The sequence below is a fragment of the Dasypus novemcinctus genome, chromosome 9 (genome assembly GCF_030445035.2).
Source record: "Dasypus novemcinctus isolate mDasNov1 chromosome 9, mDasNov1.1.hap2, whole genome shotgun sequence".
Taxonomy (NCBI): Eukaryota; Metazoa; Chordata; class Mammalia; order Cingulata; family Dasypodidae; genus Dasypus; species Dasypus novemcinctus.
The window spans coordinates 84,774,141-84,792,710 of record NC_080681.1 but is presented as its reverse complement, the minus strand read 5'-3'; the positions used below and the strand labels follow the sequence as shown (position 1 = coordinate 84,792,710).

Genomic DNA, 18,570 nt, shown 5'->3' with positions numbered 1-18,570 from the left:
ACACCTGAATACAGCAGGATATACATTTTTCTCAAGTACACATGGATCATTCTCCAAGATAGACCATATGCTAGGCCAGAAAGAAAGGCTCAATGAATTCAGAAAGATTGAAATCATACAAAATAATATCTCTGACCACAGTGGAGTAAAGCTGGAAATCTGCAAGGGCCAGAGGCCCAGATTTCACACCAAGATATGGAAATTAAACAGCACACTCTGAGAAAAGCAGTGGATCAAAGAGGAAATCTCAAAAGAAATTAATAACTACCTTGAAACTAATGAAAATAACACACCATATCAAAACTTATGGGATGCAGCAAAAGCAGTACCAAGAGAGAAATTTTTAGCCATAAATTCATACATCAAAAAAGAAGAAAGAGCTAAAATTGAAGAACTAACTGCATATTTGGAGGAATTAGTAAAAAAACAACAAAGTAACCCCAAAGGAAGAAGAAAGAAAGAAAGAACAAAGGTAAGAGCAGAACTAAATGAAATAGAAAATAAGAAAGCACTTGAAAAGATAAACAAAACCAAGAGATGATTCTTTAAGAAGATCAATAAAATTGATAAACCCTTAGCTTAACAAAGAAAAGAGAGAAGATGCAAATACACAAAATAAGAAATGAGAAAGGAGATATCACCACGACCCCACAGAAATAAAGACTATCATAAGAGGATGCTTTGAAAATCTATGTTCAAACAAAAATGACAATTCAGAGAAAATGAACCAATTCCTGAAAAACACATAAGCAACCTATATTGATGAAAGAAGAAATTGAGAATCTCAATAAACCAATCACAAGTAAAGAGATAGAATCAGTCGTTAAAAACCTCCCAACTAAGAAGAGCCCCAGGCCAGACGGCTTCACAGGGTAATTCTACAAAACATTCTGGAAAGAACTAATGCCAATCTTGCTGAAACTCTTCCAAAATTGAAACAGAAGGAACATTACCTAACTCATTCTATGATGCCAACATTACCCTAGTACCAAAACCAAAGAAAGACACCGCAAGAAAGGAAAATTACAGACCAATTTTCTAATGAATCTAGACACAAAATCCTCACCAAAATACTTGCTAACCATATTCAACAACACATTAAATGAATTATACACCATGACCAAGTGGGATTCATTCCAGGTATGCAAGGATGGTTCAACAAAAGAAAACTGATCAATGTAATACACCATATAAACAGACTGAAGGAAGAAAATCACATCAAATGTATAGATGCAGAAAAAACATTCGACAAAATACAGTACCATTTCTTGATAAAACCACTGCAGAAGATTGGAATACAAGGACATTTTCTGATATTTATATGATAAAGAGTATATATGAAAAACCCACAGCCAACATCATTTACAATGGTGAAATCCTAAAATCTTTCCCTCTAAGATCAGGAATAAGACAAGGATGCCCACTATCATCTCTTCTATTTAACATTATCTTAGAAGTACTTGCTTGAGCACTGAGGCAAGAACCAGATATAAAAGGCATTCAAATTGGAAAGGAAAAAGTCAAAATTTCACTATTTGCAGAGGACACAATCCTATACATAGAAACCCCTGAGAAGTCTACAACAAAGTTTCTAGAACTCATAAATGAGTTTAGTAATGTCGCAGGTTATAAGATTAATGCGCAAAAATCAGTAGCATTTCGGTACACCAATAATGAGCAAGTTCAGGAGGAAATCAAGAAACAAATACCATTTACAATAGTAAATTAAAAAATCAAATACCTAGGAATAAATTTAAAGATGTAAAAAACTTATACACAGAGAACTACACAACACTGTTCAAGGAAATCAAGGAAAACCTAAATAATTGGAAGAATATTTTGTGTTCATGGCTAGGAAGACTAAATATTATTAAGATGTCTATCCTACCGAAAATGATCTACACATTCAATGCAATCCCAATAAAAATCAACACAGCATTCTCTAAGGAACTAGAAAAACTAGTTATGAACTTTATTTGGAAAGGAAAGAGGCCTCGAATAGCCAAAGACATGTTGAAAAAGAAAAATGAAATTGGAGGAATCACACTACCTGACTTCAAAACATACTACAAAGCTACAGTAGTGAAAACAGCACGGTATTGGCACAAGGAGAGAAACACATACCAATAGAACCGAATTGAGAGTTCTGATATAGATCCTCATATATATAATCATATAATATTTGATAAAGCCACCAAACCCTCTCAACAGGGAGAGAATGGCCTATTCCACAAATGGTGCCTGGAGAACTGGATATCCATATGTAAAAGAATGAAAGAGGATTACCAACTCACACCTTATACAAAAATCAACTCAAGATGGATCAAAGACCTAAATATAAGAGCCAAGACCATATAGACTTTGGAAAGCAGTGTAGAGAAGCATCTACAGGACCTTGTAATAGGAAATGTCTTCATGAACTTCACACCAAAAGCAAGAGCAGCAAAAGAACAAATAGATAAACGGGATTTCCTCAAATTTAAAGCCTTCTGCACCTCTAAGGAGTTTGTCAAGAATGTGAAAAGAGAGCCTACACAATGGGAGAAAATATTTGGTAACCATATATCTGATAGGAGACTTTTAACTTGCAAAGACAAAGAACTCCTATATCTCGAAAATAAAAGGACAAACGACCCACTTAAAAAATGGGAAAAAGATTTAAACAGATACTTCTCCAAAGAAGAAATACAAATGTCTAAAAAACACATGAAAAAATGCTCCAAATCTCTAGCTATTAGGGAAATGCAAATCAAAACCACAATGAGATACCATCTTACTCCCACAAGATTGGCAGCTATAAAAAAAAAAAAACACAGGGAAACGGACTTGGCCCAGTGGTTAGGGCGTCCGTCTACCACATGGGAGGTCCGCGGTTCAAACCCCGGGCCTCCTTGACCCGTGTGGAGCTGGCCCATGCACAGTGCTGATGCACGCAAGGAGTGCGCCCGTAAGGAGAGCCGCCCAGCGCGGAAGAAAGTGCAGCCTGCCCAGGAATGGCACCGCCCACACTTCCCGTGCCGCTGATGACAACAGAAGCAGACAAAGAAACAAGATGCAGCAAATAGACACAGAGAACAGACACCTGGGGGAAGGGGGGGAATTAAATAAATAAATAAATCTTTTAAAAATAAATAAATAAATAAAAAACAGAAGACTACAAATGCTGGAGAGGATGTGGAGGAATGGGAACACTCATCCACTGCTGGTGGGAATGCAGAAGGATCTGGCCATTCTGGAGGACAGTTTGGCGGTTTCTCAAAAAACTAGCCATAGATTTGCCATATGACCCAGCAATTCCACTGCTGGGTATATACCCAGTAGAACTGAAAACAAGGACACAAACCGATATATGCATATCAATGTTCATAGCAGCATTGTTCACTATTGCCAAAAGTTGGAATCAATCCAAATGCCCATTAACAGATGAATGGATAAATAAAATGTGGTATATACATAAAATGGAATACTACTCAGTTTTAAGAATGAATACACTACAAACACACGTGATAACATGGATGAATCTTGAAAACCTTATGTTGAGTGAAGCAACCCAGGCATTGAAGGACAAATACTACATGATCTCAATGATATGAAATAAGTAAACCAAGCCATCTCAGAGAGCTAGAGACTGGATGATAGGCTTAAAGGAAATTGGGGGGTAGAGGAAGGATGTAAGCTGACACTACATGGGTGAAATCTATGATAAGCTGGAGGTAAGTATTTGTACAAGGAAGGGATAAAACGGGGGCATAGGGTTATCTTTGGGTGGGGCTTTGAGGGCTTGAGGGGGGCTAGGGATGGGAGGATGGGTAATTGCCCAAGAAATTGGGGGGAAGGTGGGGGAACATATGAACATAGGAGATTGTCAGGTATCTGGTTGAAAGTATAATACTTAGAAAACTTTTTCAAAAATATAATAAGGAAGATTACCCGTTTAAGATGCTTAAAGGGGATAATCTGACACAGGACATGCTTCTAGGGAGTGTGTGAGTGCTCATTTTGCCATAGTGGGTTATATCATTGGATTGAGAACCATATAATGAGTGAAGGTATACCCACATCCTAGGGAGGACTGATATTCTCAAACAGAGGGAATTGTATCTCTCGAGAGAAATAGTGGCTCCCAATGCATTAGGGCAGTTGAGCATGTCAAGCCCTCAACACTGTTGCAAGTATCTCTGAACATGGCCCTTCAAGCAATTAAGATTGACTGTCACTGTGGGCCCTGAGGGGATGGGCAAAGAGGTATTGAATAGATAGAATCAATGTAACAGTGTGGGCAACAGAAGTGTTCCACAAGATTACGCAAGGATGGATGTAAGACATGTTAAATTACACCAAAAATGTATAGGGGCTGATAGGCTAAAATTTAAATCATAATGTAAAACATAAAATAGTTAAAAATTTAGCAAATTGTATAGTCTAAAATAAAAACCATAATGTAAACCCAAATGTTATCTTGTTTGAAAGCTATTATCTCAATATCTGTACATCAGTTTCAGTAAATATAGTATGAACATGTAAAAAGATTATTGCTGTGGAAGGGAAAAGGGTTTTATGTTGGATATGTGGGAGTACTGTATATTGTATATATGAATTACTGTGATCTAAAACTTTTGTGAAGATAAGCTTAATAATTAGGGAAAAAAAAGAAAAAGAAAGGACGTAGACACTGAGGAAAAGACAGAAGAAGCTGCCTTGCCAATTTGCATACAGGGCAATACTTATTGCAGTGATGGAAGGCAAAACATCAAAAACAAAGCTTTTGTATTTTTAAATTTTTTGATCCCCCAATTAATTTTTACCTTAATTTTTCTAAATTAATTTGTATTCTATATCTAACCTTTAAACTCATCACTATATTCCACTTCACCGTTAATGGAACCTGGCAATATATTCAGCTTCATTTTTTAAGAAGTTTTGGATCACAGAGAGGTTCAGCAATGGCAGGGGAGGAATACTGGTGTGGGATGTTATTGACAGGGGACACATGGTTGACGGAGTTCTCCAGGGCATATATCCAGGGTACATAAAGATGTTTGGATATTTTCATAGTGGTTACAATTAAAAACAACAACTAAGGGAGTGCTGAGTTCCTAGCCAGGGGAGCTCTATCACAGTCCCTAAAGGAACAGCAACAATTCCCCAAGGGCAACGGCAACGACCAAAAAAGAAGGAAGGTCCAACAATGAGCCCTTGATACTAATGACTATGCTTGTAAGCCTGTGCACCTGAAATAAGAACAAGGCCTAGAGCTGCAGGGTGCCTAAGAGTTACCTCCTGAGAGCCTCCGTGTTGCTCAAATGTGGCCAGTCTCGAAGCCAAACACAGCATGTAAATGCGTTGCCTTCCCCCCAGCGTGGGACATGACTCCCGGGGATGAGCCTCCCTGGTGCTGAGAGATTACTACCAAGTACCAGCTGATGATATAACTAAGAAAATGACCTTGAATAAAAGAGTCAACTCGGACCAGTAGACTATCTCAGTCTACATATAAAACCAGGAGTTAAAAATGCTTTTTGACCTGAATAAAAGGGGGAAATGGAAAGGACAAATGAGTTTATACAGCTATGAGTCTCCAAAAAGAGCCAGGAGGTTATCAGAGGGGTTGCTCTTATGCACACCTCAGCAGAGTCCCAGAGACAGATAAAGTAGATGCAACCCTGGGTATTGGTTCTTCTGAGGGCTACAGAGAGACACAAGTTCTATGGTCATGGCAGATGGAGTTCAGTGCCATGTGTCAGTTGGCCCTGCTTTGGAGTTTGTGTGTCTGTGTGATGGAGCTGGACTCAGCTGTGATCTTTGTCCACAAGCCTCTCCTGTTACTTTTACTGGATCTATAATTGGTGCTGGGGTTTAGTGTATACCCAGGGGACCTGAATCTCTGGACTGACCATGTGATAGCCAGGCCCTGAGCCTCAACAGACTTGCAACTCCTACACTATGGTTTACTGGACTTACCTCATTCAGCTAACATGGAGGTGAAGAAGGTCTACCACCACACCAGGGAGCCAAGAGTGCCTACAACTGAAAGCAGGAGAATTGCATCCAGCATCCATGTGGAATCTAAGCCCCCGCTTGATATAGATGTGGAGTGGACACAACCATTCTAAGGTCCACAGGATGGAGGAATAGAGTATGAATTAGAGTGGACTTACTGATAATCTATACATGAACTATTGTGATTAGTATTCGAAGAAAATGTGGCATTGGTGTGGAGAAAGTGGCCATGGTGGCTGCTGAGGGTAGGGAGTGGGAGGAAGAGATGTGATGTGGGAGCATTTTCAGGGGTTGGAGTTGTCCTGGGTGGTGCTGCTGGGACAGTTACCAGACATTGTATGTCCTTCCATGGCCCACTAGGTGGACTGTGGGAGAGTGTGGTCTATGATGTGGACCATTGACCATGAGGTGCAGCGGTGCTCAGAGATGTATTCACCAAGTGCAATGAATGTCTCATGATGATGGAGGAGGTTGTTATGGGGGGAGGAGTGGGGTGAGGGGGTGGGGGGTATATGGGGACCTCATATTTTTTTAATGTAACATTAAAAAAATAAATAAAGACAAAACAAAAAACAAAAAACATTGAACTCGAAGTTCATGCCAGGGCAATCAGGCAAGAAAAAGAAATAAAAGACATCCGAATCAAAAAGGAAGAAGTAAACTTTCCCTATTTGCAGATGTTATCCTATATACAGAAATTCTGAAAAATGTTCTGTATATGACATTTATTAATTCCTATATACATAGGGTATCCAGGATTTAATAGCTCCTAGAGCTAATAAATGAATTCAGCAAAGTTGCAGAGTACAAGATTAACATCCAAAAAATTAGTGTTCCTTTACATAAGCAATGAACAACCAGAAGAAGAAATCAAGATAAGAATTCCATTCACAAGAGCTGCTAAAAGAAGCAAATATCTAGGAATAAATCTAACCAAGGATATAAAGGACTTGTACACAGAAAACTACAAAACAGAGCTAAAAGGAATTAAAGAAGACCTATATGAAAGAAAGATATTTGGTGTTCATGTATTAGAAGACTAAATATTGTTAAGATGTTACTATTACCCAAAGCAATTTCTAGATTCAACTCAATCCCAATCAAAATGTCAATAATCTTTGCAGAAATTGAAAAGCCAATCAACAAAGTTATATGGAAGGGTAGGAGGCCCAAACAGCTATTATCCTTTTTTTTTTAAGGATTTATTTTATTTTATTTTTTAAATTTCTCTCCCCTTTCCCACCCCGCCCCCCCCCCCCCCACCAGTTGTCTGCTCTCTGTGTGCATTCGCTGTGTGTTCATCTGTGTCCACTTGTATTCTTGTCAGTGGCACTCAGAATCTGTGTCTTGTTTTGCTGCATCATCTTGCTGGGACAGCTTTCCATGTGTGCAGCACCATTCCTGGGCAGGCTGCACTTTTTACATGCTGGGTGGCTCTCCTTACGGGATGCACTCCTTGTGCGTAGGGCTCCCCTATGTGGGGGATACCCCTGCGTGGCATGGCACTCCTTGTGTGTATCAGCACTGCACATGAGCCAGCTCATCACACAGGTCAGGAGGCCCCGGATTTGAACCTTGGACCTCCCATGTGGTAGGTGGACGCCTTGTCCGTTGGGCCAAAGCTGCTTCCCTAAATCCATCTTGGATAAGAAGAATGATGTTGGAGGGTTCACATTTCCCAATATTAATATGTTATCACAAGCCACAGTAATCAAACAAACATAGTACTGGCATAAGGACAGAAATATAGACAAATAATTAAAAGCTCAGAAATCAACCTTCACATTAATGGAAAACTGATTCTGAATAAGGTGGCAAAGATCACTCAATTGGGGAAGAATAGTCTCATCAACAAATGGTGCTGGGACAACTGAATCTCCATTTGCAAAAAAAATGGGGGGACCCCTATCTCACACCACATACAAAAATCTATTAAAATGGATCAAAGACCTGAATATAAGAGCTAGAACTATCAAACTCCTAAAAGAATATGTAAAGAAGCATCTTCAGGACCTTGTGTTTGGCAATGGTTTCTTAGACTTTACACTTAAAGCACAACCCACAAAAAAAAAAAAAAAAAAGAGGACCTCATCAATATAAAAAAAACATTTGTACCTCAAAGTACTTTATCATGAAAATAAGAAGAAAACCTACAGAATGGGAGAAAATATTTGGAAACCACCTATCCTAGAAAGGATACCCAGTATATATTCAACTTAACATCAAAAAGACAAACAACCCAATTTAAAAATGAGCAAAAGACTTGAAAGGACATCTCTCCAGAGAAGATTTACAAATGGCCAGAAATCACATGAAAAGATGCTCAACATTATTAGCCATCAGGGAAATGCAAATCAAAACCACGACAAGGTACCATTTCACAACCATTAGAATGGCTGCTATAAACAAAAGGAAGATCCACCAAGTGTTATGGTGGATGTGAAGAATGAGAACACTCATTGGTGGCAATGTGAAATGGTGCAGCCGCTTTGTTAAGACAGTTTGGCAGTTACTCAGAAAGCTAAGTATAGAACTACCATATATCCCAGTTATCCCACTATTAGGTGTTTCCCAAAAGAACTGAAAGCAGGGACTCAAACAGATATTTGCATACCAACGTTCACAGCGGCATTAATTATAACTGCCCAAATATGGAAGCAACACAAGTGTCCAAGAACCAATGAACGGATAAATAAAATGTGTTATATACATAAAAAGTAATGCTTTTCAGCTGTTAAAAAGAAATACTATTACATGCAACAACATGGACAAACCTTGAAGACATCACGTTGAGTGAAATAAACATGACACAAAAGGACAAATATTGTATGAGCACACTGATTTGAAACAATTAGAAAAAATAAACTCAAAGAGTCAGAATCTATAATATCAGTTACCAAGAGTTGGGGTGTGGGGATAGGGAATAGGAAGTTAAGGCTTAAAATGTACAGGATTCCTAGCTGGAACGATGGAAATGTTTTGGTAATGGATGACGGTGATGATAGCTTAATACTGAGAACACTATTAACAGCTTTGAAATACATATCTGAATATAATTAAAAGTGGAAATGTTTGTATACATGATAACAGAAAAAAAACTTTTTTTAAAAATCCATGGAAATACACTACACAAGCAGTGAACGCTAAGTTAAACCATGGACTTTAACTAAAACTACAATTACAAAAATGTGCTATCATCAATTGTAGCAAATGTTCTTACACCAATGCATGGTGTTGGTGGTAGGGTGATATATGGGAATCCTGTATTTTATGCATGATTGTTCTGTAAATCCAGAATTTTTCTATTAAAGAAGAAAAACAGGAAAAGCAAAAAAAAAGGTAAGAGACAATCTAAAAAAAAAAAAATGGTGAAAGAAAATGGGGCCGAAAGCTCATATGACAGGTCAGGGATAAAGACTGATATTGAAGTCATCAGATGATAGGTAATAGATGAAATCAAGTCTTTGGACAAGCTAAGTAAAAAGAGATTAGAGAAGTAAAGTCAGTTGAATACTGATATTTTAAGACAGGAGAGAAAGATGACTGTGGGGATACCAAAAAGTGGAATGACAATGAAGTAGGAAGAGACCCAAGAGAAAAAGTAAGTCAGGGAAATCAAGACAAAAATGTTTTCAAATAATAAATATCACTTAGTGTTCTTCTTAATAGCCCCCAAATTTCAAATTAAATACCAAAAAGAAAGCACCATGGTTTTTTGACATTAGAATTTCAAAATAATGAAGTTATCCTCATTTTTTCTAAGATAGGCCATTTCCCAAATCACGGGCAGATGTTCAAAACATAGTAAAAGTCATATACATCTGGCACCAAATTGTTACCTAGATGATATGCTGCAGTGAAAGATATAATACATCGTGTTAGAGCAGCGTTAAATAAATAAATAAAATATGGACCCTAATCATAAAATGTTCTCTGGAGAAGAATCACTAATCTATAAGCTCCATGAAGATAAGGACCACAGGACTTGTTCTTCCCTGTATGTTCAAGCTCTAACACAGTGCCAGGCTCCATGTTCCTACAATACGAGAGTCCTATGGGACAGTGGAGAGGTGGAAATCGGATGGCTGATGACAATGAGCAATATTGCTGGATTTATTGTTGAACCACAGTTACACACTAGACCAATCTGGTGATAACAGATACTTTTCTAGTATAAAAGGCTACATTCTAGAGCTTTTCATTTCATACCTGGAGCTTAAAGAACTTTATTCCAAGTGTACAACTTTGCACTGCTATTCTTACAAATTGTTATATCTTTTTATAGAGTTGAGTCCTAGTACTTTTTAAGAGTTTCCTGTTGTCCAGACTTGGAAATTTTTCTTTCAAATAATTTACTAACATATCTGAATGTAATACAAAATGAAAAATCATATATATTTTAAGCTACCATTACTCTGACCTTCTATCAATCATTCTCTTCATTTGCTATACACCAAGAATCTCTGACCTTACATCATGAACACTTCAGATCAACTTCATCAATAAAAAGTGAAATAAGTCTTTGTTTTCTACAGACCAAACAGAGAACACCTAGCCTCTCTATAGCACAGGTATATTTTCTGAAATACTGAAAAGGGTAAAAAAGTCCTGGCAACATAGTGATCATACACTTTGATTATACACTTTGGATAGATCATACAGTATGTGAATATATCTTAATGAAACTACTTAATAAACAAATAAATAATTGTACAAGAATAGCCAGAATAAGCAGCTATGTATAGCAGGGGAAACAGAGAGAGATCGAGAGGCGAAGAATTTTCTTTTCTGTTTGTCTGGTTTTTGTTTATTATTATTATTATTGAAATAATGAAAATGCCCTAATAATGACTGAAGTGTTGACTGCACAACTATGTGATTATACCAAATATCACTGATTGCTTACTTCAAATAAATTGTATGCTTTATTAATATTTATCAATAAAATTGATTTGTTTAAAAAAAAAAAGTCCTGGCTTATGATTTTTAAAATTCTTATTAATTCTTTTTACTTTTATTTAACCCTTAACCCTTAAAGAGCATAAAGACAATAAATTCTAAAACGCCTTAGAATCAAAAAATTAAAAGTTAAACTTACATTCAAGTTGTGCAACCACATCTCCAGGGTCTACTGCTTCAGGGAACACCTAGGACAGGAGAATATAGGAAGCAGGATGAGGTAAAGGAAGTAAAAGGAAGATATATATATATATATGTCTTTATATTTCTTCTCTCATTCCCAAAATATCATTTCTTTCCCAACCAAAAAAACCTTTGATATTGAGAACTGTCACTTCCTCTCTGCTTCCCATTATCATTATAGAAGATTTTACAACTAAATAAACAAATGTAATTGCTGGCTCTGTCTCCCTTTCCAACTTCACCTGCTACCACTCTTCCCCTTATTTGTTATCACAGCCACACTAGCTTTATCAGTATGCCTCCAAACCATCAAGCATACACAATGAGAACCCTTTATATTTGCTATTCCCTCTGCTTAGAATGTTCTTGCTCCAGACCTTTCAATGAATGATACTACCTCCTAATTCAGGCTTAAATGTTATCACCTTCTCTGACCACTTTTTTATGTATGTGCTTTTTTTAAGCAGTATGGGAGCTGGAACCCAGGACTTTGTATATGGGAAGCAGGCGCTCAACTACTTAGCTACCCCCGCTCCCCTCTGACCACATTTTAAATTAGACACACACCCCAATTCCTCAGTTCTTCTCTGTCCCCTTACCCTCCCCCTTTATTCTTATCATGACACTTATCATTATTTAAAATTATATTATTCCTATGTTTACTTGATCATTATCTGTTTCTCCTATTTACAATGAAAGTTTCAAGGAGGGCATTTGTCTTATTCGCCATGTATGCACAGTGCCTAGAACAGCACATGATACAGAGTTGAAACTGGGTAACTATGGAAAGAAAGGAAAGAAGGAAGGGAGGGAGGGAGAGAGGGAAGCAGACAATAAAAAAATAAAAATATGATCGATAATAATGAACCAAAAGCAGGACGTTTGGGGGGGGTGGGCAGAAAGAAGGCAAATTTACAGAAAATTTTTTATAAGAAAGCTGTAAGTAAAATATGACCCATTTTTATCTATTAATGAGACACATCTCTATTTTTTATGAAAATGAGTATTCAGAATTCAAGGTACCATGTTTTACATAAAAAAGACTAAGACAATTTTAGAAATAAATTCATCTAGAAAAAAAGACAACTGATTGAATGTATAACATACTGCATATTTATTTTCAAGCTTCCAGACTTAAGTTAAAACTTTCATTTTGATTAAAACAAAAGTACATAGCAAAAATAATTCGTGTTCTGGGCTTTCATTCAAATATTGGAGCCATTCTGATTTTTTTATAATACTTTATCAAATACTTGAACTTACCTTTTCAAACACCATTCTGGCATTGAAGACCAGTGGAAAATTGGCTGGGACACATTGTGTCTTTTTGTATTGGCCAAACACACAGATGCTAAGGTAGATGTCCTCCTTGTCTTTCAGCACCACTCCTGGACAAGTTACCTTAAAGAAATTAGAAAGATGGATGTAACTGCCTTTTTTTTTTTTTTCTCTAATTTTTTATTTATTTCTCTCCCCTTCCCCCCTTCCCCAGTTGTCTGCTCTCTGCGTCCATTCACTATGTGTTTTTCTGTGACCGCTTCTATCCTTATCAGCAGCACTGGGAATCTGTGTTTCTTTTTGTTGCATCATCTTGTTGTGTCAGCTCTCCGTGTGTGTGCAGTGCCATTCTTGGGCAGACAGCACTTTCTTTCGCACTGGGCGGCTCTCCTTACGGGGCGCTCTCCTTGCGCATGGGGCTCCCCTATGCAGGGACACCCCTATGTGGCACAGGCACTCCTTGTGTGCATCAGAACTGCGCATGGGCCAGCTCCACACAGGTCAAGGAGGCCCGGGGTTTGAACCGCGGACCTCCCATGTGGTAGGCAGATGCCCTATCCATTGAGCCAAGTCCGCTTCCCCATAACTGCTTTTATAATATGAATTGCCCGAACTCTACTACTAAAATGACTTTTCAAACATTAGGTTAAAAATAATACTGTTAATCCAATAAAAATACTCATAAATATAAAAAAGAAGAGAAAGACTCTAGTGTTTACAGTGTTAAGTAAAATGGCTTTTTAACTTCCATCACTCTGAGAAATCTATGCTTTTCCATTTGGGTATTTGTGTCACATTTGAAGCTAATCTACTGGCTCTCGTGACAGACATAATGATATGGGCTATGGGTGGGGGCTATTCATCTCTTCATGAATAACCCGGGCTGTGTGTGTCAAATAATAAAAAACTGCAGACATGCCCTTGGTAACCATGCCAACCACTCCAGTCACAGAAAGCCAATTAAGTGATATAGGCGCTATAGACTTTGAATATTCAGAAAGGATGCAAACTAAATATGCTAATTCAAGCCTACCTGGAATTTGAGAGATATGTGTTAACTCAAGCTTATTTAGCACTCAAACAAAGCACCATTTGACTCTTCACTCCTATATCCTCTGTATAAAAAGAACCCGAAAACCTTACTTGGAGCTCAGATTTTTGAAGAGAAAAGTTCCTGAGCCCAACCAGTCATAAATAAATTTTTTCCTTCCCAAAATTATTACTGAGTCCTGGCCTTCCATACACGATTATTGGCTCTCTCTGCTTCCACAATATTTCTGGGGGTTCTTCCAGGATCACAACAAAGGCCAGAGGTGGGAGCACTTCGCTACCCCTTCAGGATATCTCTGAGGAAGCTGGGAGGACTCAAGTGAACCCCAAATCTGGGCACCCCTGGACTCCCTTCAGTCCAGAAAGAGGATGTGGGCTCCACCAGAGTCCTCCTGGAAAGAATCGGATGCAATGAAAGGTCTAAAGGAAAATTCTGGGAACAAAAAACTCCAATCACAAAAAAAGGTAAGACTTCCCCGGGGGAGGCATAGTGTCAGGAAAACCTAATTTTAAATGTTTGAAAGGGAGCCTGATCAACTCCTAAGAGGACCCCAGTACCTCCAAAATTCAGGGAAAAGCCGTCTTCTCCAGGTCTGAAAGGAAAGAAAAAGAAAAAGCCTGATGTTTAAGTTTAGCTAACTGCATGTTAGCATCTGATTCTGGTCCTGCCTTCACTAAGATAGTGAAAGTCTGATTACAGTGGAAAAGGACATTAATGGGTTTAAGACTTAATGCATCCTGAAAAATTGGTCTGGATTTGGAAAATCTTGATTACAGGAAAATGGATTGGTTTTTGTAATAAAAGCTTGGTCTGGATAAAAGTTAAACAGTGAAAAGGTTTAGCCAGAAACAAGTCTTTGTTTTGGTGCTGGACTGCAAATCAGCTTGCTTTGTAAACAGCAAGGGTAAGCAAAAAGTCTTGTTCAGAGTTTGCTGTTGGAAGTACCCTCTTCCTAAGGTTGCAATAGTTGATCAGGGGTGGCCGTGCCAGAGGGATAAGAATTATGAGTCAGACTGATGGGCTTTGTGTTTCCATCTGTGTCTATTAAATGCTGGTGTGTGTTTTCATGCTTCCAGATGGTAATGTTAAATCATGTAATTGTGTGAAATAGTAAACTTTGGTTACACTGGAGCCCTCCCTTGCCATTGGCAAAGGAGTAGAATGATTATAGTTTATAAAGCAGACTGTAGAGTCTGAACGTGCATACGCTTGGGGATTCTCCACATCCGTGTCCACATCACGCACCTGGGTGTATTAAATTTGCCCCAGCAGGATGGCTGGGTCATAGAACAGTAGTTTAAATCATAGACCTGCCACAACAGAGGTTCCCCAGGAAAGTACAGAGCCTAGGAAGCTTCTTTAAGCCATTTTAGCAGCCTGGAACTTGGCTGGTATTGCCTTTTCCCACCTCCTCCCCTAGGGGGATGCATGGCAAAGGCAGAGAGCTGAGGGTTTACCCCTCCCAGCAAGTCAGCGCCATCATAACCCATATTCCTGTCTAACCACACCTAGCTGCCTGGGAGCAGGGAGATGGAAAGGCACCGGGAAAAGCCAGGATGAATGAAATGGACCCCAGCGTGGTCACAAGCCATGATACATTTGCATAATTAACCTCTGCCCATGTTTTGCTTTCCTGAATTTCTCTTTGCAGGTCTGTGTTAAAATGTTATAAAAACTATAACACTGGTAGAGTGCCTTTGTCTAGCAAAAAGGCTGTTGCCTCAGAAATCCAAGACCTGTTAACTGGGACAATGAACTTCTAATCACCTAACAGCCTTTTAATGACTGATTTTACTGGGAAACTATCAGACAGTAAAGTCATAAGAACTAACACAGCAGTTTAAGAATTCTGGAAGGACAGGAGGAAAAGCACAATTCGCCTTGGCAGCTTCAGGTTAGAATCTAATCAGCCTGTCTCCCAAGTCCATGACTGCCCTGGGAGCTCTCTGATTTCCTGGGTTGGTGGTAATCAGAGAGCAGCCAAACATTTCCTGAGATTTAACTCAGGAACTTCTGTTTGGGTCAGTCAGTCTCAGACCCTGGAAAGCAGAGGTGCTGAGAACCAGAGCAGGAAACTGAATGGCCCCCATTCCTTGGGCCCATCCATTCAGAGAGCAGTCTCTGTATAGAACTCTGAATTCCACTTAAACCAGTGTAAGAAAAAAAAAACCAAACAGATAAATCTGAGGCCTAAAAACCTCGTGTGGTATCTCAATTGTGCCTATAAAAGATGTGAATAATGATCAAAATTAAAAAAAAACTCATGTGCCATCAATTAAGGTCAAAGAGTTCCTTGAAATGCTAAAGGTAAAAAATTCTTATTTTAATCTGTGCTTGACTTTGTGTTCAATTTTGAAATCTGTGTTTAACTTTGTCAGTTTGCTTGTGCCTAGGAAATCAGATTTGGAGTGCACCTGTCAAAAGTTGAATCACGGTAAAAAGTAACCTGGAAATGAATCTTCAAATGCCAATACTGTCCTATTGGTAAATTTAATGCATAACTCACGAATAAAATTTATTTAGTTACTGAAAAAGGTGAAAAAACTGCCCAGAACTGTTAATAATAAAATTATTTTAATTGCATAATTGATAAAGGTACCCAAATTAATTTTAAGTAAAAACTTTCTAGAAACTAAGAATTAAAATCATTGTATAAGTACCTTTATATATATTTATATATAAATTTATGACTGAAACTATTATAGCAGAGTAAGTGTAGCCTATATTTCAGCTATTGTAATAGTAATCTTAAACTAATTTACCTCTGTTTATGGCTACTTGAAGTTTATCTAGTGCTTACTATAATAATAGTAATTATAACTTAAACTTATCTTATAGTTCTTTTATAACTAATTTCACCCCTAGATTTCAACTATTATAATGGTAATTATAAACTGAATTTGCCTTTGCTTATGGTTACTGCAGGTCTGGCCCACCCCTTGCCTCTGCTTATGGTTCTAATGTAAAGAAAAAATGTATCATAGCATTAAAACATTTTTGTTATAAGCCATTAGTTAAAAAGAGCCACAAAGGAGGGAAACCACGAACCCCTAATCCGGGAAAGCCAACAAAAAAAGGAGCCTTCAGAAAAATCTCTCAAATATTGTTTTACAATTAAACTTGTGTTATAAAAAAGGGAGAAAAACGTTTTAAATAACTAAGTGGTGTTTCTGTATCAAACTATTCATGTCTGCCTATTTGCTCAAATTGTTAAAATTAAATATGCAGGTATATAAGTAATAAATATTTCTAAAATCCAAATTAAACTAAGTGGTATGAAAAAAAATCACATAGAAATCTGAATATAAGGACTATTGGAAAAACGATAAAAATCCTTATTAAATTGTAATTGGAACAAATTAAGTAATTGCTTTATATTTCAAAGCCTAGAAGTCAGTATGCTTTTAAAATTATGCAGTTTTAAAATTAGCAAAGACAAAAGTTTTAAGCCCCTGTAAAGAAAAAGAAAACAACATTCTTTGTTTAAACAATAACAATTTCAACTTTATTTAGCTTGAGTGTTATCTTTTTGGTTTATGGGATACCAGGTTAACAAGTTAACATTATACGTATTGGATCTTTAAAATAATAAAAACTGTTTAAATTCATGTTTAATAAAATTAAGTTAAATGTAGGGCTGCTCTCTCTTAAATGCATAAAGTAAATTTCATTGGTTACTAATTGTAATGTAAGGTAAATTTGCCAATCTGTGGTTGTGGTCAATTGTAAAGAATTAGTAAAACCATCTTCCAAATTGAACCATTTAAATGGCTCTAATTCTAAAGAGCCATTATTAACTAGAAACCTGGATTAATATTGATGGCAAGAAGTAGCTTCATAGCAAAGAAACCTGTCTGAAAGTCACCTCAATGTACATATTCAAGTAGTGGTAATGAAAAGATACCTTGATTCCATTGGGAATCTTCTGTTTTCATTTTAACAATGAAAAATAATTTTACCTCTATTGCTAAAGTAAAATACCTGCTACTTAATGTCTTCATGGTAAAAGTATAGAAGTAAAAAGCAATGTACTAAAAAATTAAGTTCATTTGATATGTAACACATTGCATTAGAAATGTTTAAAAAGTATATAAAATCAAGAAATAAACTTCAGCATTGTCAAACTCTCTTCTGCATTCAAAACAGGCCTTGAATACGTTCCAGGTTGCCTTCCCATATGAGTTAGTGGCTAGTTTCATCACTGACCCCTAAAACAATAAAAGTATCTACTACAACTCTGGTTATGCTCCTGAAGTGAACAGAAACTACTTTGCAGTTTCAAACTACCTGCAGTAGCCAGCAGTGGCTAAGTACAGCCAAATGTACAATAAATATCGCCTCCAGACTGGCACTGTTTCATAGTGCCAAACAGTGCTATGCACCAGGCCAGTGGAATACTGGAGACTGCTTTCTTAGCCTCTCTCTAGGCTCAACAGTGCTGTGGCTTACTCACTGTGTGAAGGACATACCAAGTGGAGCCATAATCACCAGAGAAGTGTTAAGTAAAACTTAAGTACAAATTGGCATTATGGCCTGCTTCCATGGAGAGATAACATGTAAAGTATTGTAAACCTGAAACTTAAAACTATTAATTGCAGCTCAAACAAACCTTATGCATTAAGTAATACATTAATTAATATTAAGTACTGTACCTTGATCTTGTTCTAAATATATGCCTGATATTATAGTGTTATCTTTTCTATTCTAAATCATGTGCAAAACTACATTAAACATGTTAAAAGTCCTGGTAAACTTCATTTTCTGAATAACTAACAAACATGTCTATAAAATAAAAATTCATCTTGCCTGGGAGCAGTGGCGCCAACGGCCCTTTTGATCTAAAAAGCCACCAAACTAACTTGAGGGCAACCTCTCACAGTCTTCACCCCATACCAGGTAAAAAAAAATATGCTCACAGGTAACTGGTTAATTAATACCAGGCTCAATTACTAAAAATCCCTGAAGTATAAATAAGAATGTGTCAAACTCTCAACCCAGCCTCCCTACTACCAGTAAAAGGCCCAAAGTCAGATCCTGAAAAACCCCTTCTCCACTCGTGCCTCAACACTCTTAACCAAATTTACTCAAGCAAGCCAGAT

The 18,570-nt window shown here is 37.4% G+C and overlaps 1 protein-coding gene across 2 annotated transcripts in view; it reads right to left on the bottom strand.

Moving 5' to 3' along the window:
• Window positions 1-18,570, bottom strand: part of SPATA6 (spermatogenesis associated 6) — a 203,048-nt gene that overhangs the window by 169,212 nt on the left and 15,266 nt on the right. For both annotated transcript variants that reach the window (XM_012525152.4, XM_004458492.4), the window contains exons 2-3: window positions 12,406-12,543; window positions 11,099-11,147 (exon numbers count right to left, since the gene is read on the bottom strand). In XM_012525152.4, coding sequence (XP_012380606.1) covers window positions 11,099-11,147; window positions 12,406-12,543 — 187 coding nt within the window. The remainder of the gene's footprint in view (window positions 1-11,098; window positions 11,148-12,405; window positions 12,544-18,570) is intronic.